This window comes from Myxocyprinus asiaticus, chromosome 21 (assembly GCF_019703515.2).
Source record: "Myxocyprinus asiaticus isolate MX2 ecotype Aquarium Trade chromosome 21, UBuf_Myxa_2, whole genome shotgun sequence".
NCBI classification, from domain to species: Eukaryota; Metazoa; Chordata; class Actinopteri; order Cypriniformes; family Catostomidae; genus Myxocyprinus; species Myxocyprinus asiaticus.
In genome coordinates this window covers 2,621,454-2,644,251 of record NC_059364.1, presented here as the reverse complement: position 1 = coordinate 2,644,251, position 22,798 = coordinate 2,621,454, and the positions used below count along the sequence as shown (strand labels likewise).

Below are 22,798 nucleotides of genomic sequence, written 5' to 3'. Positions count from 1 at the left end.
TCTCGCTCTCCCACTGATCAGCTGACTCAGCGCCGGCCATGCTCCATCCCAGCCAGGCCACGCCCTCCTCCTCATCACAAATACATTAGATTTTGGTTTGTATTTGTAACCCTCATGTCCTCTAGTCCTTTGTCCAGTTTTGTTTAATGTAACGTTGTTCGGTTGTGTTCTTGGTCTCCTGTTTGTTTGGTCTTAATTTGAAATAAAACTGCACTTGAGCTCTCACTTCATCATCATTGTCTTCGTGTCCTGCTCTGTAACGTTACGTTACCACATACATTTATTTTGACCCATCCTTCCTTTTCTTTAAAAAAAAAAGAAGCAAAAATTGAGGTTACAGTGAGACACTTACAATGGAAGTCAATGGGGTCAGTCTGCAAACATTAAAATACACTCTGTATTGTATAGACACAAGACATAAACAATATGTGTGTCAGCATGATTTTAGTGCGATAACATCATTTATAGTCACTTTTACACCTTTGTTGCCATGACGATGTAATGTCAATAACCCCGTAAACCCTAACTTTACAGCTCAAATAATACACAAGTTTTAACAGAAGAATTTGTGTAAATGCTTTTATAAAAAAACAAAAACGTAATATTCCTTTAAATTAGACAGATCTACGTTTTTATGCAACTGCTTGAAAAAGTTTTTAGACAACTAACTTTTAAGACTAGTCTAAAACGGATTTATGCAACCTGCCCAGTTCCACCCCAATTTAACCCCCGCATAAGTCACAGAATCACTTTAAATTGAAGTTACTGTAAATTGACCAAAAAAATCTGCTCGGATGAAGAGGAGCTCCCGGGTCACACAGACACGTTTGACAAACTTTTTCACATTATACTACTGTTAGGCCCTGATTTACTAAAGGTCTGCATGTATACAAACATGTGCAAACTTGATAGCACGCACAATAAAAGTCAGAGCTGATCTACTAGCACAGTCTCCTGAGAACTGTGTTTTTCAGATGTGCAAAATAGCACATCTTGACCATTTTAGCGTGCTTCCTAGAAATGCAATTTAGAGGTGTGCCTCCAAATCTGCAGAATATAGGGCGGTGTTGATGTGAATGAATCAGACTGCACCCGTAAAGTGATTTAACAAGCCTGAAAGTACTTTCAGAAATGCAAACTGCAAGAGCAAATTAATACGAATGAAAAGCAGGTGTTAATCTGATTCGTGCTGTGCATTTGCAACCCTGAAAAATAAAATGGTATTATTTAGTGAAAGCTGTACTGCAAGTGAGCGAGCATTTGGTGCAATTGGCACACGCAAAAGCCTCTTTTTGGAGGGTGTGTCCAACATTTTTGCACACGTTTGCACAGTTTTTCTTACTAAATCACCCACAATGCAGCCACAATGTAAATTAGCACCTGTTATTTGGGGTCTTAGTAAATCTGAGCTTTTATCTTTAGGAATAATAGTATCTATCCTACTTCTTGTTACCTCTACATGACCATGAACTCCCAACAGGCATCACTGACGTGTACATATGGGAGTTTGTGTGTTCAAATGTATTCATATGTCTGATGTCAGCAAGTTGCAGCTTAGTATCAATTAATGCTGATTTTTGGACTTGGGAGGAACTTTTGAGTCCTGAAAGTTACAATTTGCTTTTACAGTATGGCAAACTCAAACTTTATTTCAAAAGATCAAGGTCAATTTGATTAGGTGCATTGTCATCACATTTAATGTAAAACAATTTGACTTTAAAAGAGAGTATCCAAACAATTTGTACCGATATTTCCTGATGGTTTAGTACCGGATGCTGATCTGAGAACAGTAAAACACATACACTGTTTACACTCAAAGAGCCAATCCAGAGAGACCACTAAATATTGCTGGACATTAATATTTCTTTCATCAAAATAGCTAGCATCAAATAGATTAAACTGTTGGCATCCATGTGTATTGCTTACAGCCACAAGATTACCTATGTTTTTAATTACAGTATGTCAACCATTGTGAGTTTGGGATCTTAGGACTTTTCCTCTGGATCTCAACAGGTCACTCAGAGCTTCATCTTCAGATGTAGACTCAGACTTAAGAGTTGGTTTAATGCAGGGGCGTGTCCAGGATTTTTTGTCGGGGTGGCAAAGGGGTGGCAAGAGTTGAGTAAGGGGTGGCATCCAGTAAGTTCGTCTGACAAAGGGGTGGGGGGTTGTCTGTTGTAGCGGAAGCCGCTGTGTCCTGCCAAAAACGAGCGGAACGTTGCTGTGGACCATGTGCGACACGGATGGGTTAAGCCATTGCGCACCGTCTTGTGGACGCAAGTGGGGTCCGAGTTGGACCACCCTTCTGGCCCTGCCCCTGGTTTAATGTCAACAATCTTCTCCTTCTTTGGAGACCAGACAGGAGGCTTTCCATCCATTTTCTTCAACTGATCTGAGTCCAACATGGTGTACAAATGTTTGTTTACGGTGGATTTTTCAGTCCGAGTTCTTTGGCGATTTTTTCAAAGCACTGCCTTTACCATTTTGCTTTAAGAAGCCACAGATCCTCTCCAATTCGTTTTCTGCTCTAACAGACATTATGATTACAGTCCAAATGATTTCAATTAGTTTAATACAGTGTTGCAGATGTTTTCAGATGTTTATTTACTTTCACATCCTCACATCTGTCGAGACCAAACTCTTGGATCTCTGTGCATGGGCATTTAAACCCAGCCTTCTTTTAACTCGCAGTTTAATTTCCTACGCACTTCTTTTTCATTGACCAGTTCTTTTAACCCGTAAATCCGTAACAGATGCCCATTCATTAACCACAGTAAGTCAATCTTGGTTTCGAATCGTCACTATGACGCTCTTTGTTGACGCCAATGAAATCAATCAAACCTTATTCAGAGTAGCACCATATTTATTTTTGACGATTAAGAAAATGAGGGATAGAGTCTCTTCAGTGGCATAGTTGTGAAATTAGATGTTATCTAGGTCCTTTACAGTACAGTAGATGTTTTTGTTTTTAATGTTTCAGTAGCTGAACGATCAACAGCAGTTGTACAGGTTTTCTCTCTCACAGCCTCGTTGTCTTATTATGTTAAAAATCCAATATCACGCTCCCCTGAATAAAGGCCATTAGGCCCTTTTCCACCTACAGTCCTGGGCTACATTTCCCAAAAGCATCGCAAGCTTATGTTGATTGTAGAGACCGCACTGGCGCCAATGGTTTCTACGATCTACTTCAGCTGACGATGCTTTTTGGAAACGCTGCCCTGGTGTGTTTCCCTTAGTAACTCTCTAGATGTGAACTCTCACGAGGAACGAGAAGACTTTTCCTCTTTTGCATTTGCACTCACAGAAGTAACCCCCATAGTGACGTCATCTATTATCGACCATTTTTCTTGTAACGCTGTTTGCACGCGCAATTTAATAGCAACCACAAAATCAACAACACCGACGGAGGACACCGGGATCTGATCTACACTTTTATTAGGGCTGTTTTAAACGGTCTTTGGCTGCACCCGAAAACATAGGCAGCTGCCTAATCAGTTGATAGTTTAACCGTCAGCGTTTTTGTAATCGCAATACTTCCCTCATGTAAATGAAATTTCATGATGGTCTATTTTGTAATAGAGTTCAATCTCGATAAACATCTGATTATTTATATCTGTCATCCCAGAAAAACGTTGATGTAGTAATCCAGAAATCACTTTATTTGGACAAAGTACAAACATATGTGGTGAAAACTCAAAGCGTGTCTCCCGATGAAGTCACACACACATATGTGAAACGGGTGGTCCTCTTTAGATTGTTTGTTGGTTTTAAGTTAGTTCTGTAAAGGGAATTGTAAAATTAGTGTAAACCTCTGAGTAGCAGACAAACAGCTACAAGTTTGTTGCGAAAACGACGAAAAGTACTAGTCCTGGGGAAAAGTACCTAAATGGGCTTTAGTACCTGCAGTGGGAAAGGCCATTAATGTGAGACTGTAAAACCAAAGTCCCTTTCAAGGCAAGTCATCTTTGTAACGCTCCTATCTATGTGAATGGGGGAAGACCAAAATCTCCAAAACGGTGGGTCAAGATTATGATCAAAGAACATTTTTCAAATCAGCAGTTAAATCTGACAACAATGGTATTATAAATTGTGTTTCTTTAGCTCACACTAAATGGAACGCTACTTTTCAGGCTGGTCCAGCTGATGTGCATGCACATTCTCGAGTTGACTGACAGGTGATGTCTGTATCTAAAAGGTGATTAGCTCTTTTACCTGTAAGGCGGGACTTCCTTTTCTACATCCGCTATATTGGGCGTTCCAATTTCTCCCATTTTAATACAAGTGGTCTGTCTTGGGCTAAACAGTCTTTGGTAAAACCTCTGGTCTTTTTACAACTGTCCATGTAAAACAATGCAATTGGTAAAAGAAAAGTGAAATACCTGTAAACAGAAATGACTGTGTTTAAAAAGTAATGTAGAAGGGGGCCTGGGTAGCTCAGTGGTAAAAGACGCTGGCTACCACCCCTGGGGTTTGCTAGTTCGAATCCCAGGGTGTGCTGAGTGACTCCAGACAGGTCTCCTAAGCAACCAAATTGGCCCGGTTGCTAGGGAGGGTAGAGTATATCCTCGTGGTCGCTACAATGTGTTTCGTTCTCAGTGGGGCGCGTGGTGAGTTGAGCATGGATGCTGCAGTGGATGCCGTGAAGCCTCCACATGCGCTATATCTCCGTGGCAAAGTGCTCAACAAGCTACGTGATAAGATGCACAGATTGACGGTCTCAGACGCAGCTGTGATTCGTCCTCCGCCACCCAGATTGAGGCGAATCACTATGCCACCACAAGGACTTAAGAGTGCACTGGGAATAGGGCATTCCAAATTGAAAAAAAAAAAAACATTTTACATTTATTTAATTCTTACAACAAAACATCCCAACAATACCAAATTAGAAACAACCTAGACAAATTAAAAACTTTACAAACAATAAATAAATATTTATTGTTGTTGTTGAAAATGATAGACACACATTGTCTTGTTGAATGATTCAACGCTATTCTCGCTAGCGAGATTAAAATTTCCATGATCTTAATTATTTTGCCAGAATAGTACAGACAGGTACACAGTAAGCCATTTGAACAAAGACTGATGTACAGTATTAATATCTGTTCTCAAATGTATTAATGTAAACATAATGGAAAACCTCACAGTGATTTACAGTGTCATCCACTTCTCCACTAAGATGATTAATGTAAACATACAGAATGCATTTAACATGATTAGAGAGACAGGAATGTAGGATACAGTACACGATTAACAGCCTGTGTCTGCTCTTTCTTATAGTTTATTTATTTATTTATTTTACACCCTTTCATTGAAAAGCAATGCAATGAAGAGAGACAATCAAACATGAGGGTGAGTAAATGATGACGGAATTGTCCTTTGTGGATGAACTATCCCCACAATAGTTAAAATCTTTCTGAATTGCACTTTTGCCATCTTTTAAGCAGTCTTAAATGTGAAAGTCACTCCGGATAAAAGCATATGCTAAATGCCTTCAACATACATGTCACTGAAACAGTCTCGACAACATGACTATTACAAAGCCAGAGAACTTGGTGTCTTTAGCTCTCTTCCAAAACCAAGTGAGCTGCCTTGCTGTCAACTGTCTGCACAGGGATGTGCGTGAATACATATTTCACTGACGTTTAAACGGAATTTTTGTAATCGAATAGTCGACTAGTCTCCTCAGAAAAATGAGGAGTGTATATGCGATCCATTTGAAATACTTAACATATTATTTTAACAGCCGAATCCAATAGTAATGCCAGACAAAGTCAGAGGTGAGAATACCCAAATTGAAATTTCCCACTTCCGACCTCAATGCTTCCCAGTCAATCACACGTCACGGTCACATGTGCACATGTCAAATATAACGCAGCATTCCAAAGTCGGATGTAGGATATTCCTACTTCATATCTACAGTCTCTGACCATAAAAGCATCACACTGCCTGATGCTCAGAAGATGACGTGTAAAGCCAAGCGTACACTACACGACTTGCAGTCGGCGCCGTGCAACTTTCGTTGTGCTGGTCCAAACACTTTAAGACTGTAGTGTATCAACTACACTAGGCCATGTGTACACTGGTATTAAGATGCATTTTGCGTGATCCCATCACAAATGTACAAACGAGACATCACCGTTACACCTGGTCATCACTTTTGACCACTTGTGTTTGGATTTCGAGGACAGAGTCTCTGATTTCATGAGGACATCCATCGATCATTATGTCTGTGTAGCGATAATGTAGCGCAAAAAAGTTAAAGACGAGGAAGCGCTAAAAACCGGCGCGCGGTTTCTCTTAATTATACGCAAACATGACTTTTAGACCAGAATTATATGCAACATTTATTTTAGTGCCGTACCTGTAACTGAGCTTCTAGTGTGTATGCTGCTCATATTTGTGTTCCTATTGTACATGTTCATGCATTCGCTTTTTTACGTTTTACGGTCGTAGGCTTATTTCCCCTTAAATCTGCACAGAACTGGTAAATAACCGGCCATTACAGCTGCCTTTAGCATCGTCCCATTTCAAAATGATCGACCAAAATGCATCTTAAAATTAATTCACAAATTTGCGCAGTGTATAACATGTCAATAAACATGAAAGAACGGCTCTCGCCTGTATTTGCGCTTTATTGGCACCATTTGCAAAGGAAAAAAAAAATAGGAAAAACAGCAAGTATAGAGAAATGTGGGTGAGGTTTTATTTAATTTTCGTATTATTTTTGTCTACTGCTACCCAATCCCTTGCTCTCCTCTTTCAACAAACATGAAAGAACGGCCAATTTGATATTTGCAAAAGGAAACATTTAAGAAAAACAGTTGAAATAATAAAGACACCAATATATTTTCTAAACATTTTTAGAATATTTGGCTCATTGTCAGTCTATCCAACACACTCTCACGACGAAATCGTCAGGATTCGTACGACTTTTCTAAATTTGGCTAATTCGTATGATATCGTGCGACTGCACTCATTTGAATTCCTACGACTTTCACTACAGCCAATGACGTCGCTGGTCATCGTTGCCATCTAATACGCGACAATTACTTGCTTCTGTCACACACAACAGCTTCCTATCATGTTTACACACTCTACCGATTGGTTAAGTTTAGATATGGGGTTTGGGTAAGGGCACAATATTAATAAGTATGTCCTTAACGCCTTGTGCGCGGAACTCGCGCTTACTTCCGCAGTAGACATCCGGGAATTTGCACAGCATCGTGCAAGACCATAGGAAATAGCAAACTCGTAAATTATGTACAACTTTTAATGAGATCGGGTTGGTCTATCGCTCATCGGGACGGTGCGCATACCTGACAACAAGACGTCTAGATATCAAGCAGTTTTGAAAACTGTCGTAGCGTCTGGGACTCGTCTCGGCCTGCCGTAGGAGTGCGCACACAACAAGACCGTTCATTGTGATATCCGAGACTTCTCGTCGCAGACCAGTCACCGACTCAAAACATCAAAGGAGACGAGCTTGAGTCCTGTAGTGTTCACTAGGCTTAAAGAAACAAAATTAATTAGGCATTGATTAATACACTTACAATTCTTTTTTATATCCTCTTGTATATTGCATGTTCATACATTTCGTGCAGTGAAAATACTTAAAAGTTTATTTTTTTTACGTTTTTTGAAAACCCAGCTCCGCATTATGCTTGTTGGTTGCCGCCATCTTGGAAATGACGTCAAATGACACTTCCCACTGAGGTCGGGGATGATCGATCTACCACGACTTCACCCTAGCAAATATCAAGAGTTCTGGCAAATTCTGCAAACTCTTAATTGTCGCCAAAGTTTTGCTGCAGGTTCACCACTACCGGTGAAGAGATGCAAACTTCTGGCAAACATTTGCGGTGAATCGCAAGCTCATTTGCATGTGAAAATAATGAGTGGGGAAATTTGCGGCAAGTTTGTCAGAACTCTAAATTTTTTGTAAGGGAAGCCGGGTGTCCATCTTCAAGCGGTGTTCCAGTTTTAACTGGTAGGGTAAACACCTAGCCTACAACAGGCATTTACTACTTACTCAGACAATACATTTTTGTTGGGTAAAATGTGCATCTGAGGCAATTAATTGTGCGTTCCGGACAACACTCAATTTTCGCGCCTCCTATTTGAAAATGACTGGAATGCCGCCCAACCTCAGCAAGAAGCGTCATTTGATGTAATTTCCAAGATGGCGGCGAGCTGGTGACTAATGAGCACAATGCAGAGCTGGGTTTCGTGAACTTTCGAAACTTTTAAGTTATTTCACTGCACGAAATATACCGTATGAACATATACAACAAAAAATATACAAGAGGATATTAAGAAGAATTGTTCGTGTGTCAATCAATGCCTATGTTTTCACCTAATTTGTTAATTAAATGGCTACTAGATAGCCAGATGGCTAGCATCCGGAAGACTGTGCATGCCATTAAAATGTGACGTGTGATTGGCTGGAACGCACTGAGGTCAGAAGTGGGAAATAAACTTGGGTATTCCCATCTCCGACTTTGTCTGGAAAGCTGCATAATCCATGCCCTTGAAAAAGCCGGCTCGGCTGCAGCAGATGTTGTAGACATGCAGAAATAGCGATAGAGCTTGGGCAAGCATCCGGCCTTCCCACACCACCACCGAAGTGTATATATATTCCCATACTTTGGTCATCTTATTGATTACTGATTTGGAATGCAGTTCACAAGCAGCAAGTCTGTGCTTAGTTCAAATATTGTAGCGCTCCTCACGATGAAACATATTTATATACTGCATTTCTAATATGCTGTAAATATAAAGTGAAATTAAGTCTCAAATAATAACTGTTCCAATCTAATTCTTCAACAGGACTGTGAAGTGTTGATTCAGTTCCTCGATGAGCTCTGTAGCATCTGGTCTGCCTTCAGGATTGTGACACAACATTTTGTGTATGAGCTTGTGCTGTTTCGCCAGCCGTGAAAAAAATAAGACAGCGCGTTAGATAAAGCTCTTTCAGCTGAGAAAATGAACATGACATGAAACTACAAATTGTATTTCTCTAGATCAGTGGTTCTCAACCTTTTTGACTCCAAGTCCCACCACTGTCCAAAACAAATATTTTTTTCTCTCTCTTAAATTTTTTTTTTCTCTCCAAATTTCTCTCTCAAAAAAAAAAAAAAAACAAAAAAAAAAAGATAATAAAAAAAACATCTTAAAAAAATAAAAAAAAATTAAAAAAAATCTATATTTTTTCTCCTCAAGAGACATTGAAACAAACAAAAAAATTTATTTTATTTTTTATTTATTTTTTGGCTTGCTAGCTAACCATTAGCATGCGGTACCAACCTCGGCCACCAGGTGTCACTATCAGTATGCATGAAATCTTACAAGGTGACAGATGACAGCTCTGGTGCTTGATCTGTTGATTTATAGTTGTCTAATACTCTAACAAGAATGTTTTGCTAATCTTAATCAAGGAAAGAAACATATATAATGTTAGAGAGACTTTTAATACATGAAATCCCACTATTAAATGAATATACCTCAGGATACATTATGTTTCATATGGCATTCATTGTCAAGTGTAACAACAGGAGTTATTTCTAGTTGTTTGATGACATTCACCACTGTGCTAGATAGATGTCTTTGCCCGTTTCGATGCCTCTCGCTGTCGTAGGCTCAGTGACAATGCATATCCTCGAGAATTTCTCAGACTGAGGGACAACCAGACAGCTGGACGATGTTTGAACAGAAAGCGCACACCATTTCCTCAAGCGGCTCTGCATCTTCCTTTAACACTAAGCACTATGAGTTCAATGATTTGGGCAACATTCACACAAGTCGTGCTTCTAAACACAGTATTTAAATCTAAAACACAGCAAGAGGCACAAGTGCTGCCTCTTCAGGAGAAAAAAAAATTGAGGAAAAAAAATATTTGAGAGAGAGAAAAAAAAAATATTTGTAGGAAGGCACTAAGTCACCTAAAATGCTAAAATTCACCTAGTGGAATTTATTTTTCACAGTGTGGTTCAGGGCTTCTGTATGAATCAATCCGAACAAGATCTTTAGTGCAATTACTAAAAGGAGTAAAATGACCAATGCATGAAATGACACTCACCTCAAAACCAAACTTCTCTGAGAACTGCGGTGGAAATATCCTACTTCTTAAATTACCCCAAATCTGAAAGTCACAAATTAAATTGGCGACCTGAAATGTCTCAAATATGAAAGTCTCAAATAAAGTCATAATATGCCATTTGTGCATAAGTAAGACGAACTAAACAAACAAAAATATCAATCAAACCTTGTCCTTTTCAACCTTTGTGACAAGATTCCAGAGGAGTTCAAAGTATGTGAGACCAAGAGCAAATATATCCACCTTTGTGTCATAGGATCGAGTCGCCTATATATTCCGTTTAGAAGAAGAAAAACTTCAGAAAATGACACATACAAATCCATTATAATTCTGGATAGAGCATTAATCAACGCCTCCTGACCCACCTGTTCTGGACTCATGTAAGAACGGGTTCCTGTTTTTTTAGTCCGTTCCAGCAGCTGGTTATCATTGTCATTTTCTGCTGCTGTCACGAGGCCAAAGTCTCCCACCTTTACCTCATCCTCTCTACCAAACATGATATTGGCAGGCTAAATAAATACAAAAAATCATTATCAAAAATAGCAAAAGAGCAAATAAAACAAAACCATTTAGAATTGAGCTGAGAGTTGAATTTAAGAAAGCAAAATTAAAATGGAATGGGCAAAATTTCACATAACTGCTGTAAGTTTTTAGTTTTTAATACATTTAATTTTTCCATCTGAAATACCTATAAACATGTAATCACACACACAAGATATTCCAGATAGCACACGTACATCTCTGAGATGTCTGTTTTAGATCTTTTCTGTCACGGCTCTAGTGAGTTCGCCGGTTTATTCTGTTGTTTTGGTTTTCTCTCTCCCTCTTGTCTCACGGGCGGAGCCGGCACGCATGATCAGTGTTTCCATGGGAACACTGATCGTTCTGGGGAGGCGCTGATCATGCCACTGATTAGTGTGCTTGCTACACCTGTCCCACTCTAATTGCACTCCCTATTTAATCCTTGTGTGTCCTCACTATCTTTGCTAGTTTATTGTTTGACCTGTCAAGCGTTAACCTTGCTCTCTCTGTTTAGTTGGTGCTGTCTCGTATATCTGTTGGTTGCCTGTCTCTGCCCGTGTGTCGGGAAGTGTGGTTACCTTCCAGTTTGCTGTACGCCTGACCTCGCCATCCACGAATCGCCAGTGGAGGGTTCCTTTTTCAGGACACTTCCTACAGATCTGCTCCTGACTTCAACAATGCATACATCTGTCTACGAACACACTCCTCCCTTAGCCCACTGCGCTACTATGCATCTAAGACTCATCTCCTGCTATTGCAGCCGGTGCCGGGGTCGCCTGCCTTCACCAGTGCAATTCCTATAGACATTTGCTGTTGTTAATAAATATATTGAACTGTTCTTCTGCTTTTGCAATGATACAAACACAGGCTAGTTACAAGTTTCTGGGGAAGGCACGACTGTCAATAAATAACGACTTACATTTCAGTCTATTTCAACTAATAGTCAATTAGTTGGTGCTTAACGAGTTCCGGTACTCGATTAGTCGATTAATTGTGCACATCTCTAATAGAATTCAATACATTTAAATTAACTTTAATTTTATGTACAATGGTTGAAAAGCACTTAATTTGCCAGTTTTGTGTGAGCAACAGACTGAAATGTAAGTCCTTATTTTCTGATAACCTTCACCTCCAGAAAATAGCGCGTTGATGTAACTGAAACCAAAACAGCATTGGTTCACATGTATTTAGTAACTGAATGCAATGATACAAACGCAGGCTAGTTACAAGTTTCTGGGGAAGGCACGATTGTCAATAAATAACAACTTACATTTCAGCCTATTTCAACTAATAGTCGATTAGTTGGTGCTTAACGAGTTCCGGTACTCGATTAGTCGATTAATTGTGCACATCCCTAATAGAATTCAATACATTTAAATTAACTTTAATTTTATGTACAATGGCTGAAAAGCAATTAATTTCCCAGTTTTGTGTGAGCAACAGACCGAAATGTAAGTCCTTATTTTTTGATAACCTTCACCTCTACCGAAGTTCACGTCGAGCTGTTTCCGCATCCAGATTCGAAAATAGCACGTTGATGTAATTGAAACCAAAACAGCATTGGTTCACATGTATTTAGTAACTGAATGCAATGATACAAACGCAGGCTAGACACAAGTTTCGGGGGAAGGCACAATTGTCAATAAATAACAACTTACATTTAAGTCTATTTCAACTAATAGTTGATTAGTTGGTGCTTTCGATTAATTGGTGCTTAACGAGTACTGGTACTCGATTAGTTGATTCATCGTGCACATCCCTAATATAATTCAATACATTTAAATGAACTTTCATTTTAAGGACCTGGGTTGAAAGCATTTAATTTCCCAGAATGCTCAAATTCACCCCAAAGTCCACCCAAAAAGGAGCCAAACATCATGAAGCAGCTTACAAGATGGAAACCTCAAACAGAAGACCAAAGGTCACGTCCACACTAATAAGTTTTTGTTGCAAAGCCCATTAATTTCTCTCATTCGAACTAGAATGGCATTTTCCTACACCGAAAGAGGGAGCATTTTGAAAACGCTTTCCATTCCTGCATACTTTGGAAAACGATGATGTTACAAAATTGCTAATGGATTAGTGTGGATGTGGCCTCAAGAGTGATCTGTTCTTGCCCATTTTGTTGATTTGCATTGTTCAGTAAATTCTTCTTCTTCTCGTTCCAATTAAAATTGCAATTCAACATTCTGTTGCACGTGGCCAATTCAATTCAAATTCCATTTCAAAAAGCCAATTCTTAAATTGTGAATTCTGCCAATCCCTTAAAGTCACTGAAACAAGCTAATGGTTGAGTTGAGATGGTACCTTCAGGTCTCTGTGGATTAACCCTTTGGAGTGAATGTATTGCACGGCCTGCAGGATCTGTCTGCTGATATATGCCGAGTCTCGTCTCCGCTCTGGATATTGTTCATTTGGATCATTCCATTTATCAATCCAGACATTCAGAGTGTCTCCTACACACAGCTCCATCTGGATGTAGAGGAACTTTGTTCCCGGGCCACTGCCAGAACTAAAGCCAACATGGAGATTGATGGGTTCTCAATTAAAAGATTTCAGCTTAGGTGTTTTTATTTTATCAGGTATGTCAGGTATGTTTTTATGTCATTGTAGTCCTAAATTGCCATACCATCAGTCTATAGCTTTAAAGGAATAGTTCACAGTTAAAAAAAAACAACAACAACAAAAAAAAAAACGTTTTCTCACCATTATGTCATTCCATATATCTATGATGTGAATCTAAAAAGTAGATAACTTTGAAGAATCGTTTTTGCAAATGGTTGGGTCTATGGGGGGGGGGGAGACAACCACTTGCCCACCCTAAAGATCAAAATGCAACACACCCCCCCCCACCAAAAAGGTCAAATCTTAGTACGCAGCTCTTGCCATATAACACCACGTCTATCATGCTCCAAAACGGGTCTAAAACAGCATTAAAGTATCGCACAATAGTCCATAAAAACTCATCCGCAACATAAAAGTCCTACAATAGTTTTGTGTGCGCAACAGACCGAAATGTAAGTCCTTATTTACTGATAATCTTCACCTCTGCAGAAGTTTGCATCGAGCCCGCATCTAGATTCGAAAATAGCATGTTGATGTAATTGACACAAAAACGGCATTGGTTCATGTGTGTTTAGTATCTGAGCGTAATGATACAAACGCAGGCTAGACACAAGATTCGGAGGAGGGCACGACTGTCAATAAATTACAACTTACATTTCAATCTTTTCCCCACAACAACCTTTTTTTTCTCCCCCTTTCCTCCCCGGTGGACAAATTTCAGTTGCCTCCGCATCTGAGACCATCAATCCACGCATCATATCACGTGGCTTGTTGAGCGTGTTATCGCGGAGACATAGCGCGTGTGGAGGCTTCATGCTATTCTCCGGCGGCATCCACACACAACTCACCACGCACCCCATTGAGAGCGAGAACCACATTATAGCGACCACGAGGAGGTTAACCCAACGTGACCCTACCCACCCTGGCAACCGTGCCAACTGGCTGGAGTCATTCGAACTTGCGACTCCATGTGTGGTAGTCAGCGTCTTTACTTGCCTAGGAACCCAGGCCCCCCAACCCACAAAAACGTCATTTTGGATCTTGACAGTTATGGTGACTCTGAACTGTTTTTGTTCGACAAGAGCGGTGTAAATATTCCTTACATTTCTCCCCCCAAAAAAGCATATAGGTTTGGAATGACATGTGGATGAGTAAATAATAGCATAATATTATTACACATGTTAGTGTTTATTGACAGTATTTTGTCAGTAGAAGGTAGAAGGTGTTTGGTGAATTACTCTGAGCTGCTGTAGCTCTCTGAAGAGTCGTGTCTGTACATTGTGTCCTCTAACCAAGCTGTGTTGTAACGGACGATATTCGGGTGATAAAGATTTGCCAATGCACCAACTTCACGTAGAGCTTTTCTGGGGAGAATTGTTTCATGAAATTGTGTTATTTAGATACAGAACTAAAATAAAGGTATTTTGCAGCTGTTTCTCAAAATCTATTGAGCTGCCACCTAGATAGCTTTACCGAACATCAATCTCAATGCACAACCAGTCTAAAATTGTAGGTAAAGTGAAATTTTACTTCCTTGAAGGCTAAATAATATTGACCAGAAGGCAACATCGTATGTATCCTTTGCAGATAATGAAACTCCATACAGCATTCTGAACGGCTTAGTGAAAATTTCAACCAATATTTGTGTGCTACACATTTTTGTACTCGTGCTTACGAGCTACGCTGTTAGCAAAGTTGCTGCCTATAGTGTCTCAAATCAGTTATTAATGATGTCCTATAGAAGTTGGATAGCTTTCATAGGCATTTTATTACTAGTTTTTGAGATTCAAATTATATACAGTAAATGATTCAAAGACAGAGATAATAAAAGATCTTTATTCTCAGTTACTTACTCTGTGCTCTTCACTATCTTCACAGCAAAATATTTGTTCTCAAGCTTTCTTCTTGCCTTGAAAACACGGCCGAAGCCACCTTTGCCAACTGGATTTATTGAGTCAAAATCTTCTAAAAACCTACAGAGATGGACGTGTCAACTTCATATAATAGATTTTTTTTTTTTTTTTTTTTAAAAAGGCTTTTCAAAAGCTATGCTAATTAAAATTATTAATTAAATAACATTAATTAAAATAAAATGTATGTTATTTAAAATAAAATACATTTATTAAAATGTTATCTCAACCACTTAAAAATGAGGTTTTGATTTACCTTGACTTTATGGTCTGGTTTGCAGTTTGTTCTGCAGATGGCTTTGGTGGGTTGTGCACATTCAGGTTAGGACCATCCTGTGGAAATCAAAGAAAAGAAACAAAAAAAGAAAAAGAAAAAGAAAAAGAAAAAGAAAAACAAAAGAAAAAAGGAAGAAAAATGAAGAAAAGGAAAAAAGAACAAAGGAAAAGAAAGAAAAATTAAAAACAAATTAAAAGAAAAAATGAAAAGGAAAAGAAAAAAAGGAAAAGAAAAAAGAAAAGAAAAAAAGAAAAAAGAAAAAAGAACAAAGGAAAAGAAAGAAAAATTAAAAGAAAAAATTAAAAGGAAAAAGGAAAAGAAAAAAGGAAAAAGAAAAAGAAGAAAAAGAAAAGAAAAAGAAAAAAGGAAGAAAAGGAAAAGGAAAAAAGGAAAAGAAAAAAGAAAAAGAAAAAGAAGAAAAAGGAAAAAAGCACAAAGGAAAAGAAAGAAAAATTAAAAGGAAAAGAAAAAGGGAAAAAAAAGAAAAGAAAAAAGGAAGACAAGAAAAAGAAAAGAAAAACATGAAGAGAAAAACAAGGAAAAAAGGAAAAAAGAACAGAACAAAGGAAAATAAATAAAAAAAAGAAAAAAGAAAGAAAAAAGAAAAGGAAAAAATGAAAAGAAAAAAGGAAAAAACAACAAAGGAAAAGAAAGAAAAAAGAAAAGAAAAAATAAGAAAAAAGGAAAAAAAGAACAAAGAAAAAAGAAAAGAAAAATAAGAAAAAAGGAAAAAAGAACAAAGGAAAAGAATGAAAAAAGGAAAAGAAAAAGAAAATGAAAAAAGAAAAAGAAAAAAGAAAAAAAGGAAAAGGAAAAAGAAAAAGAAAAAGGACAAGAAAAGAAAAAGAAGAAAAAGAGAAAAGAACAAAGGAAAAGAAAGAAAAAAGGAAAAGAAAAAAGAAAAATGAAAAGAAAAAAGAAAAGAAAAATGAAAAGAAAAAAGGAAAAAAGAACAAAGGAAAAGAAAGAAAAAATTAAAAGAAAAAAGGAAAAAAAAAGGAAAAGAAAGTTTGGAGATGCATTGAAAAAGATTTTATAAACATATTCAATTTAATACTTTTACATTTTTAACAGATTTGAATTTATCTTTGCATTTATCTCCTTTGCAATCTAGACAATAACTTAAATTTGGTCAAATTCATTCTTAATTTACAACCATAATTAAAAGGACAATATTCAGTAAAGAAGAACATACACAACAAATCTTTACATACACATCTAACATGGCTAGCTTCCCTAAACACTGCCCATTCCTTCAGTCTTACGTTTAATATATTTTTTATTGTGTTGCTGAAAATGTCACACATCGTACTTTACAATTACGGAAAAGCCAGTCACATCATGTCATTGAATTAATTACAAGCATTATTGATAAATAATCGTACAATACCCCTTTATTCTTGGGCAGACCGTTTGGCAACAGAAATCTAGGTGCTAATCTAAAAGAAAGAAAAAGAAACTCATTTTAAATCATTATTGAGATCCAATAAAACTAAATCAATATCAGTATATAAGAGCTTACTTTATTTTGGTCTTCATATCCAATGAGCTCACAGCCTGTAACACAGATGAAATCCCATTGGATAAGGTTTAAATATGTTTGTTATAAACATATGAAACATGTAATTATTTGCTTCAATCAAAATGTGAGTGGACTTACGGGACTTATGGCCATAGGAGAACTGACAGCAGAAGAGTCATTATAGACAATAAAATCACTGGTGCTGGTTCTGCTCTTCTGTGATTGGTCTTCCTCAGATTTACTTCAGACATAAAGAGAACCACACAGAAAACAGATCATCGGTAAAACATTTCCTATGGTCATTTATTACAGTATATAGTTGGGCCAATGTGGTCTCAGACATTTGGACTTTATATTAAATACACAATATAATGTTGTTTTGTTTATTTTAACTTACAATATCTCTGAGGATCGTGAAGAGGTGTCATCTTCAGAACTCTGTTAATTAAAAAATATGCATATGCTTTAATGACCATGATCTCTCTAATATACATCACATAATTTCAGTAAAAACACAAAGTTTCCTGCCTGTGTGTTCAAGCTAGACTCCTGTATTTCAGCCAAAGCGCACTGAGCTGCATGCTGCTTTGCCTCTTTTGAGTTTCTTCCTTGTGCTTCAGGGTATTCCTTTCCGTTTATAACAACTTTATAAACAAACCTGCAGAAGCAAAGGCCATTTTGTTCTCTAAATGCTTTCAAAATTAAACAAAACTGCAATATGTTGGCCTGTGAATGACTTACTCTGGGTTGTGTGGAGGGCCTCTTCTGTCCACTAATTTAAAATCCAAAACATGTTTATGTTTCTGGCAGAAATCATTGAGAAATGCAATGTAGTTGCTGTCCAGCGTGGTTCTTCGCGAATCCTCAGAGAAACTTGAATTTAAACAGTCCAAGTTAGCACTTTACAAAAAAACATGACGTCAAAATGAATTGCTCATTCTGTGTAATATACAGTAAAATCACCTTTAAGCTTTCGGTCTAAAACATTATTACTGAAAATCTTATTGTTGTTCATTATTTAATTACAAAAGACATTTACAAACCTTACAAATGTTGTGTGGTCTACAGGAACATAAATGTACAGTCGAAGTCAGAAGTTTACATGCACATTAGCCAAATACATTTAAACCCATTTTTTTTCACAATTCCTGACATTTAATCGTAGAAAACATTCCCTGTCTTAGGTCAGTTAGGATCACTACTTTATTTTAAGAATGTGAAATGTCAGAATAATAGTATTATTCTGGCTTGGAAGCCTCACCCTTTTTTCTCCAAACATAACGATGGTTATTATGGCCAAACAGTTCAATTTAAGTTTCATCAGACCAGAGGACATTTCTCAAAAAAGTAAGAACTTTTTGGCTTTTTTATGGTGGTTTTGGAGCAGTGGCTTCTTCCTTGCTGAGCAGCCTTTCAGGTTATGTCGATATAGGACTTGTTTTACTGTGGATATAGATACTTGTCTACCTGTTTCCTCCAGCATCTTCACAAGGTCCTTTGCTGTTGTTCTGGGATTGATTTGCACTTTTTGCACCAAACTACGTTCATCTCTAGGAGACAGAATGAGTCTCCTTCCTGAGCGGTATGATGGCTGCGTGGTCCCATAGTGTTTATACTTGCGTACTATTGTTTATACAGATGAATGTGGTACCTTCAGGCATTTGGAAATTGCTCTCAAGGATGAACCAGAATTTTTTTTCTGAGGTCTTGGCTGATTTCTTTTGATTTTCCCATGATGTCAAGCAAAGAGGCACTGAGTTTGAAGGTAGGCCTTAAAATACATCCACAGGTACACCTCCAATTCAGTACACCTCCTATCAGAAGCTAATTGTCTAAAGGCTTGACATAATTGTCTGGAATTTTCCAAGCTACTTAAAGGCACAGTTAACTTATGTAAACTTCTGACCCACTGGAATTGTGATATAGTCAATTAAAAGTGAAACAATCGGTCTGTAAACAATTGTTGGAAAAATTACTCGTGTCATGCACAAAGTAGATGTCCTAAACGACTTGCCAAAACTATAGTTTGCAAATATTAAATCTGTGGAGTGGTTCAAAAATGAGTTTTAATGACTTCAACCTAAGTGTATGTAAAATTCTGACTTCAAATGTAGGCCTGTTTTATTGTAATAATAAACTTGGTAGGCAAGTTTGGAGGGCTGGAACTCATTTTGTAGAATTATCAGTGGAAAAATTTAATTTTTCACCCTGGAAGGTGTGAATTAGGAAGAACAGGCATCAATACTCACTGAGTGGTGCTTCCTGGATCCATTTTAGTCGACTCCCGTGTCTTAAATACTACCTTATTCTTCTGCCAGCCAATAAAATTCTGCTGAGTTATGGTCATGTTGTTGGAATTAACCGGTAAAGATGATGTTGTCTGCAGTTAAAGACATGTAAAAATAAACTGACACACTGCAACAGAATCCCCTAAATATTTCTGCATATTATATAAAATATTATATAGAAAAAAAACCTACCGTAAATATAACAAGTATTCTGCCATCAAATATTTTTGTATAACTGACCATTTCTCCAGGCATAAGATTTCCTAGCTGTGCTTTTATCGCTTCTCACGTAATAAAGTCATTTCAAATTAACATTCAATGTCCAATAATTAATTAATTTAGTAAGTAATTGTGTAATAAGCAGAATAATGTACTATTAGTTGGTCATTATTGCAACATAATACCCTTTCAGGGTGATACAAGAGAAGTTCCTGATCACTCGATCAGGGTTTATTTTGCAATAAGGACTGACTGATTGTATGATATTCCTTACTTAACAAATATTAACCCTTGTGCGACCTTCGGGACATTTTTGTCTTTTTCATTTTTGTTTTCGATCATTTTGGCTGTGTTAATGCCAACGGCATAAATTTAGCCAAAGGTGTGTATTTTTGGGGAAATTTTGATATTTCAACCTCAGTTCCTATAATACATATGGAGAGGTGGTGGCGTAGTGGGCTAAAGCACACATAAGGTAATGTGAAGATTGTCAGAAGGTTGTTGGTTCAATCTCCACAGCCATCACCATTGTGTCCTTGAGTAAGGCACTTAACTCCAGGTTGCTCCAGGGGGATTGTCCCTGTAATAAGTGCACTGTAAGTCGCTTTGGATAAAAGCATCTGCCAAACGCATAAATGTAAATACATCTATAATACACTGTTTAGTTACACTCAGGACCTTTGGGACAAAAATGTCTCCACTGAACCCCATTAAAACTGCAATATTTGATCCCAGTGCCATTAAAGCATAGAATTATGAATTCTGTGATATTATGCTTTCATTCCAGAGCCCTGGCTTCAAAATTTTAATTTTTTATATTTTCCACCAGATGGCGCCATTTTTCTCATGTTTAGCCTATGGAGCAAATACATGCTTTTCCCCTATTCTCTGTTTGCTGTATTATAGAGCACTGCAGGCCAATTGAATAAATTATGCAGATAAAATTGTGTGGGTGTGTTGGTATGGATGTCAGAGTGTGTTTTATGTGTGTGTGTGTGTGTGTAAAAAACAACGGTGGCATTATATAAACAAAAAGGCAGTTAAAATCCTGAAAATAAATGAATATTTGGTAGTTATGATCAGGACTGATGTTGATAAAAAAAATTAACCCATTGAAAGTGGAAAATAATATTAATATATATTATTATTATGGCAGTTTTTTGACATGGTCATTTTTGTCCTCTAAGGACCTCTGAGTAACTTTTTTAAATTGACACACAAGGGTTAATAATAAATATTAGTCCTGAAAGGAGTTACGTTTTGGTCTGTTCTCAACCAAAACTGATTTGGTCACTTCAGAAGACTTTTTTGATTATTTGTATGCTGCCTTTATGTGCTTTCTGGAGCTTCAAATGCAGCACCATTCACTTGCATTGTTTGGACCTACAGAGCTGAGGTATTCTTCTAAAAGTTTTCGTTTCTGTTCTGCAGAAGAAAGAAAGTCATACACATCTGGGATGGCATGAGGGCGAGTAAATGATGAGAGAATTTTCATTTTTGGGTGAACTGTCCCTTTAAATATAAAAAGTATTCATTTTTTAAAAACCTATATAAGCTATATATAACCTAACTTATTAAGCATAACACTTACAGATTCTAAACTGTGTGTTTCCTTCATGCCAGTGAGTGCATTCCTGGCAGCATTTTGCTTTGCCTCCTTCTTGGTTTTGCCAGTGCCATCAGGATAACGTCTGCCATTTACAATTGCCCTACAAGTGAACCTAATAATACAAGTAAAAAAGTTAGATTTAAAAAAATGAACAGGCTTTTTTTAAGTGTATCTCTGTGCACTGGTTTGAGGACCTGTATTAATATGTACATATACATGTATGTAATATTAATAATATAATTAAAATACAATGATATTAAAATACAAAATATGTTAGAATAATTTACCACATCATTCACAAAAAATTTGCCTGAACATATTTTTGTAAACAGGAGTGAGGTTGCTGTCAATTAATAAGTTTTAAGCATACGTTTTAAGGTGGCTTGGCCCTTCATCGGATCCTTCCTCGTATTCCACAGTGGATCCGCTGTGCTGTTGGTACTCATTCAGCAAAGAAATACAATTCTCCATTGCAGAATTAAAAAAAAGAACCAAATCATCAGCAAACAGTTAAAACACTGAACTGAGTAACAGTGTGAGAAGCCGTTCCGATTAATATCACAGAATACTACTTTCATTTTATACATTCAGATCGGTTAAGTTTCGATTTCCGGATATTCACGTCATCTGTAAACAATGGATTGATCAATCAAACCCGCGCAGGCTAATAGGCCACACCTACCTGCATAAATTATCCTTACCTGAATATAAACTTAACAATGACAATTTTTTTTTACAACCAAATTTTTTATACATATTTTCAGGCTACCTGAAGACACGTTGGCTGAATTATTGTTAAATTAAAATTATTTATAATATATAAAAATAACACAAAACTGATACAATGGCTAATTAAACAACCACAACGGTTTGTGATTGGTCAGTGACGCAGCGCAAGTACCATGAGCTGTTGTGACGACACAGGTGAGAACTTTTTGCATCAGACAACCAATGAGGAATATTTCTAGTGTTCCCACTACTTTAAAACAATGAGTTTCCATGACTTTTCCAGACTTTCTACGTGATCACTAGATAAAGGGGTTTTTTAAAATTATTTTATAGAGACAGGCACTCACAAAGTGCAGTTTCTAGTGAGTGAGATATTTTTGAGCTGAGCATAACTAGAGGAATTCAGATCATTCTAGAATTAGACTTTATTTATTTACACGACTTTTCCAGGCCTGGAAAACACAATTCTCTGTTTTGTCCAGGTTTTTCAGGTCCTGTGAATTCCTATATTATTCTAACATACTAGCTGCACATTTAAATAAACAATTGCCCTTATCGGAGTGACTATTTGCACACAGGTATAAATAGCATCTGCCACACAGCGTGGCTCTTTGCATCCCAATAGACCAGTGAAAACAGAAATTTACGACAAACTGCGTTGTAAGCAGTGTTGGGTAAGTTGAACAAAATAAGTACTACAAATTACTAATTACTTTCCTTAAAATGTAATCAGATTACTTTACTGATTACTTAATCTAAAATGTAATCACATTACTAATTATTTTACTTTAACTTTAACTTTCTAAATCTTTTAACTTTTTTTTTTCCTGGCTAAAATTCAAAACATCTGTATTTCCTCATCATTTATTGTCGCACGCCCTTCAGCTGTCACAGAAACGCTAAAAGACATGCATATAAATTCATATTTTAAATTTATTATACTGTACATATTACTTTAGTGCAAGTAATGTGCTTAAAATTTAATTGTAAGTCAGTAACTGTAATCTGATTACAAGAATTTAAAATGTAATGCATCACACATTAGAATACAGTAAACAGGGCTT

The 22,798-nt window shown here is 37.1% G+C and overlaps 1 protein-coding gene across 1 annotated transcript; it reads right to left on the bottom strand.

Moving 5' to 3' along the window:
- Positions 1–4,907: 4,907 nt before the first annotated feature.
- On the bottom strand, positions 4,908–21,618 carry LOC127411938 (interferon-induced, double-stranded RNA-activated protein kinase-like). The gene is made up of 17 exons (XM_051647871.1): positions 21,376–21,618; positions 20,988–21,117; positions 19,139–19,269; positions 17,631–17,762; positions 17,418–17,547; positions 17,287–17,327; positions 17,028–17,130; positions 16,890–16,924; positions 16,758–16,806; positions 15,347–15,423; positions 15,034–15,153; positions 14,419–14,544; positions 12,923–13,127; positions 10,459–10,602; positions 10,262–10,360; positions 10,076–10,138; positions 4,908–8,919 (listed from the first exon to the last, which is right to left on the bottom strand). Exons 1-17 carry the CDS (start codon positions 21,474–21,476, stop codon positions 8,812–8,814), a joined length of 1,794 nt encoding a protein of 597 aa, XP_051503831.1. The 5' UTR covers positions 21,477–21,618; the 3' UTR covers positions 4,908–8,811.
- Between the last annotated feature and the right edge of the window lie 1,180 nt (positions 21,619–22,798).

Excerpts from the sequence above, each read along its gene's own strand:
- LOC127411938 (XM_051647871.1), bottom strand. The coding sequence starts at position 21,476 with ATGGAGAATTGTATTTCTTTGCTGAATGAGTACCAACAGCACAGCGGA. Across the intron at positions 16,807-16,889 it reads GATATGAAGACCAAAATAAA|ATTAGCACCTAGATTTCTGT; the intron begins GTAAGCTCTTAT and ends TCTTTCTTTTAG. Across the intron at positions 14,545-15,033 it reads AAGATAGTGAAGAGCACAGA|AAAAGCTCTACGTGAAGTTG; the intron begins GTAAGTAACTGA and ends AATTCTCCCCAG.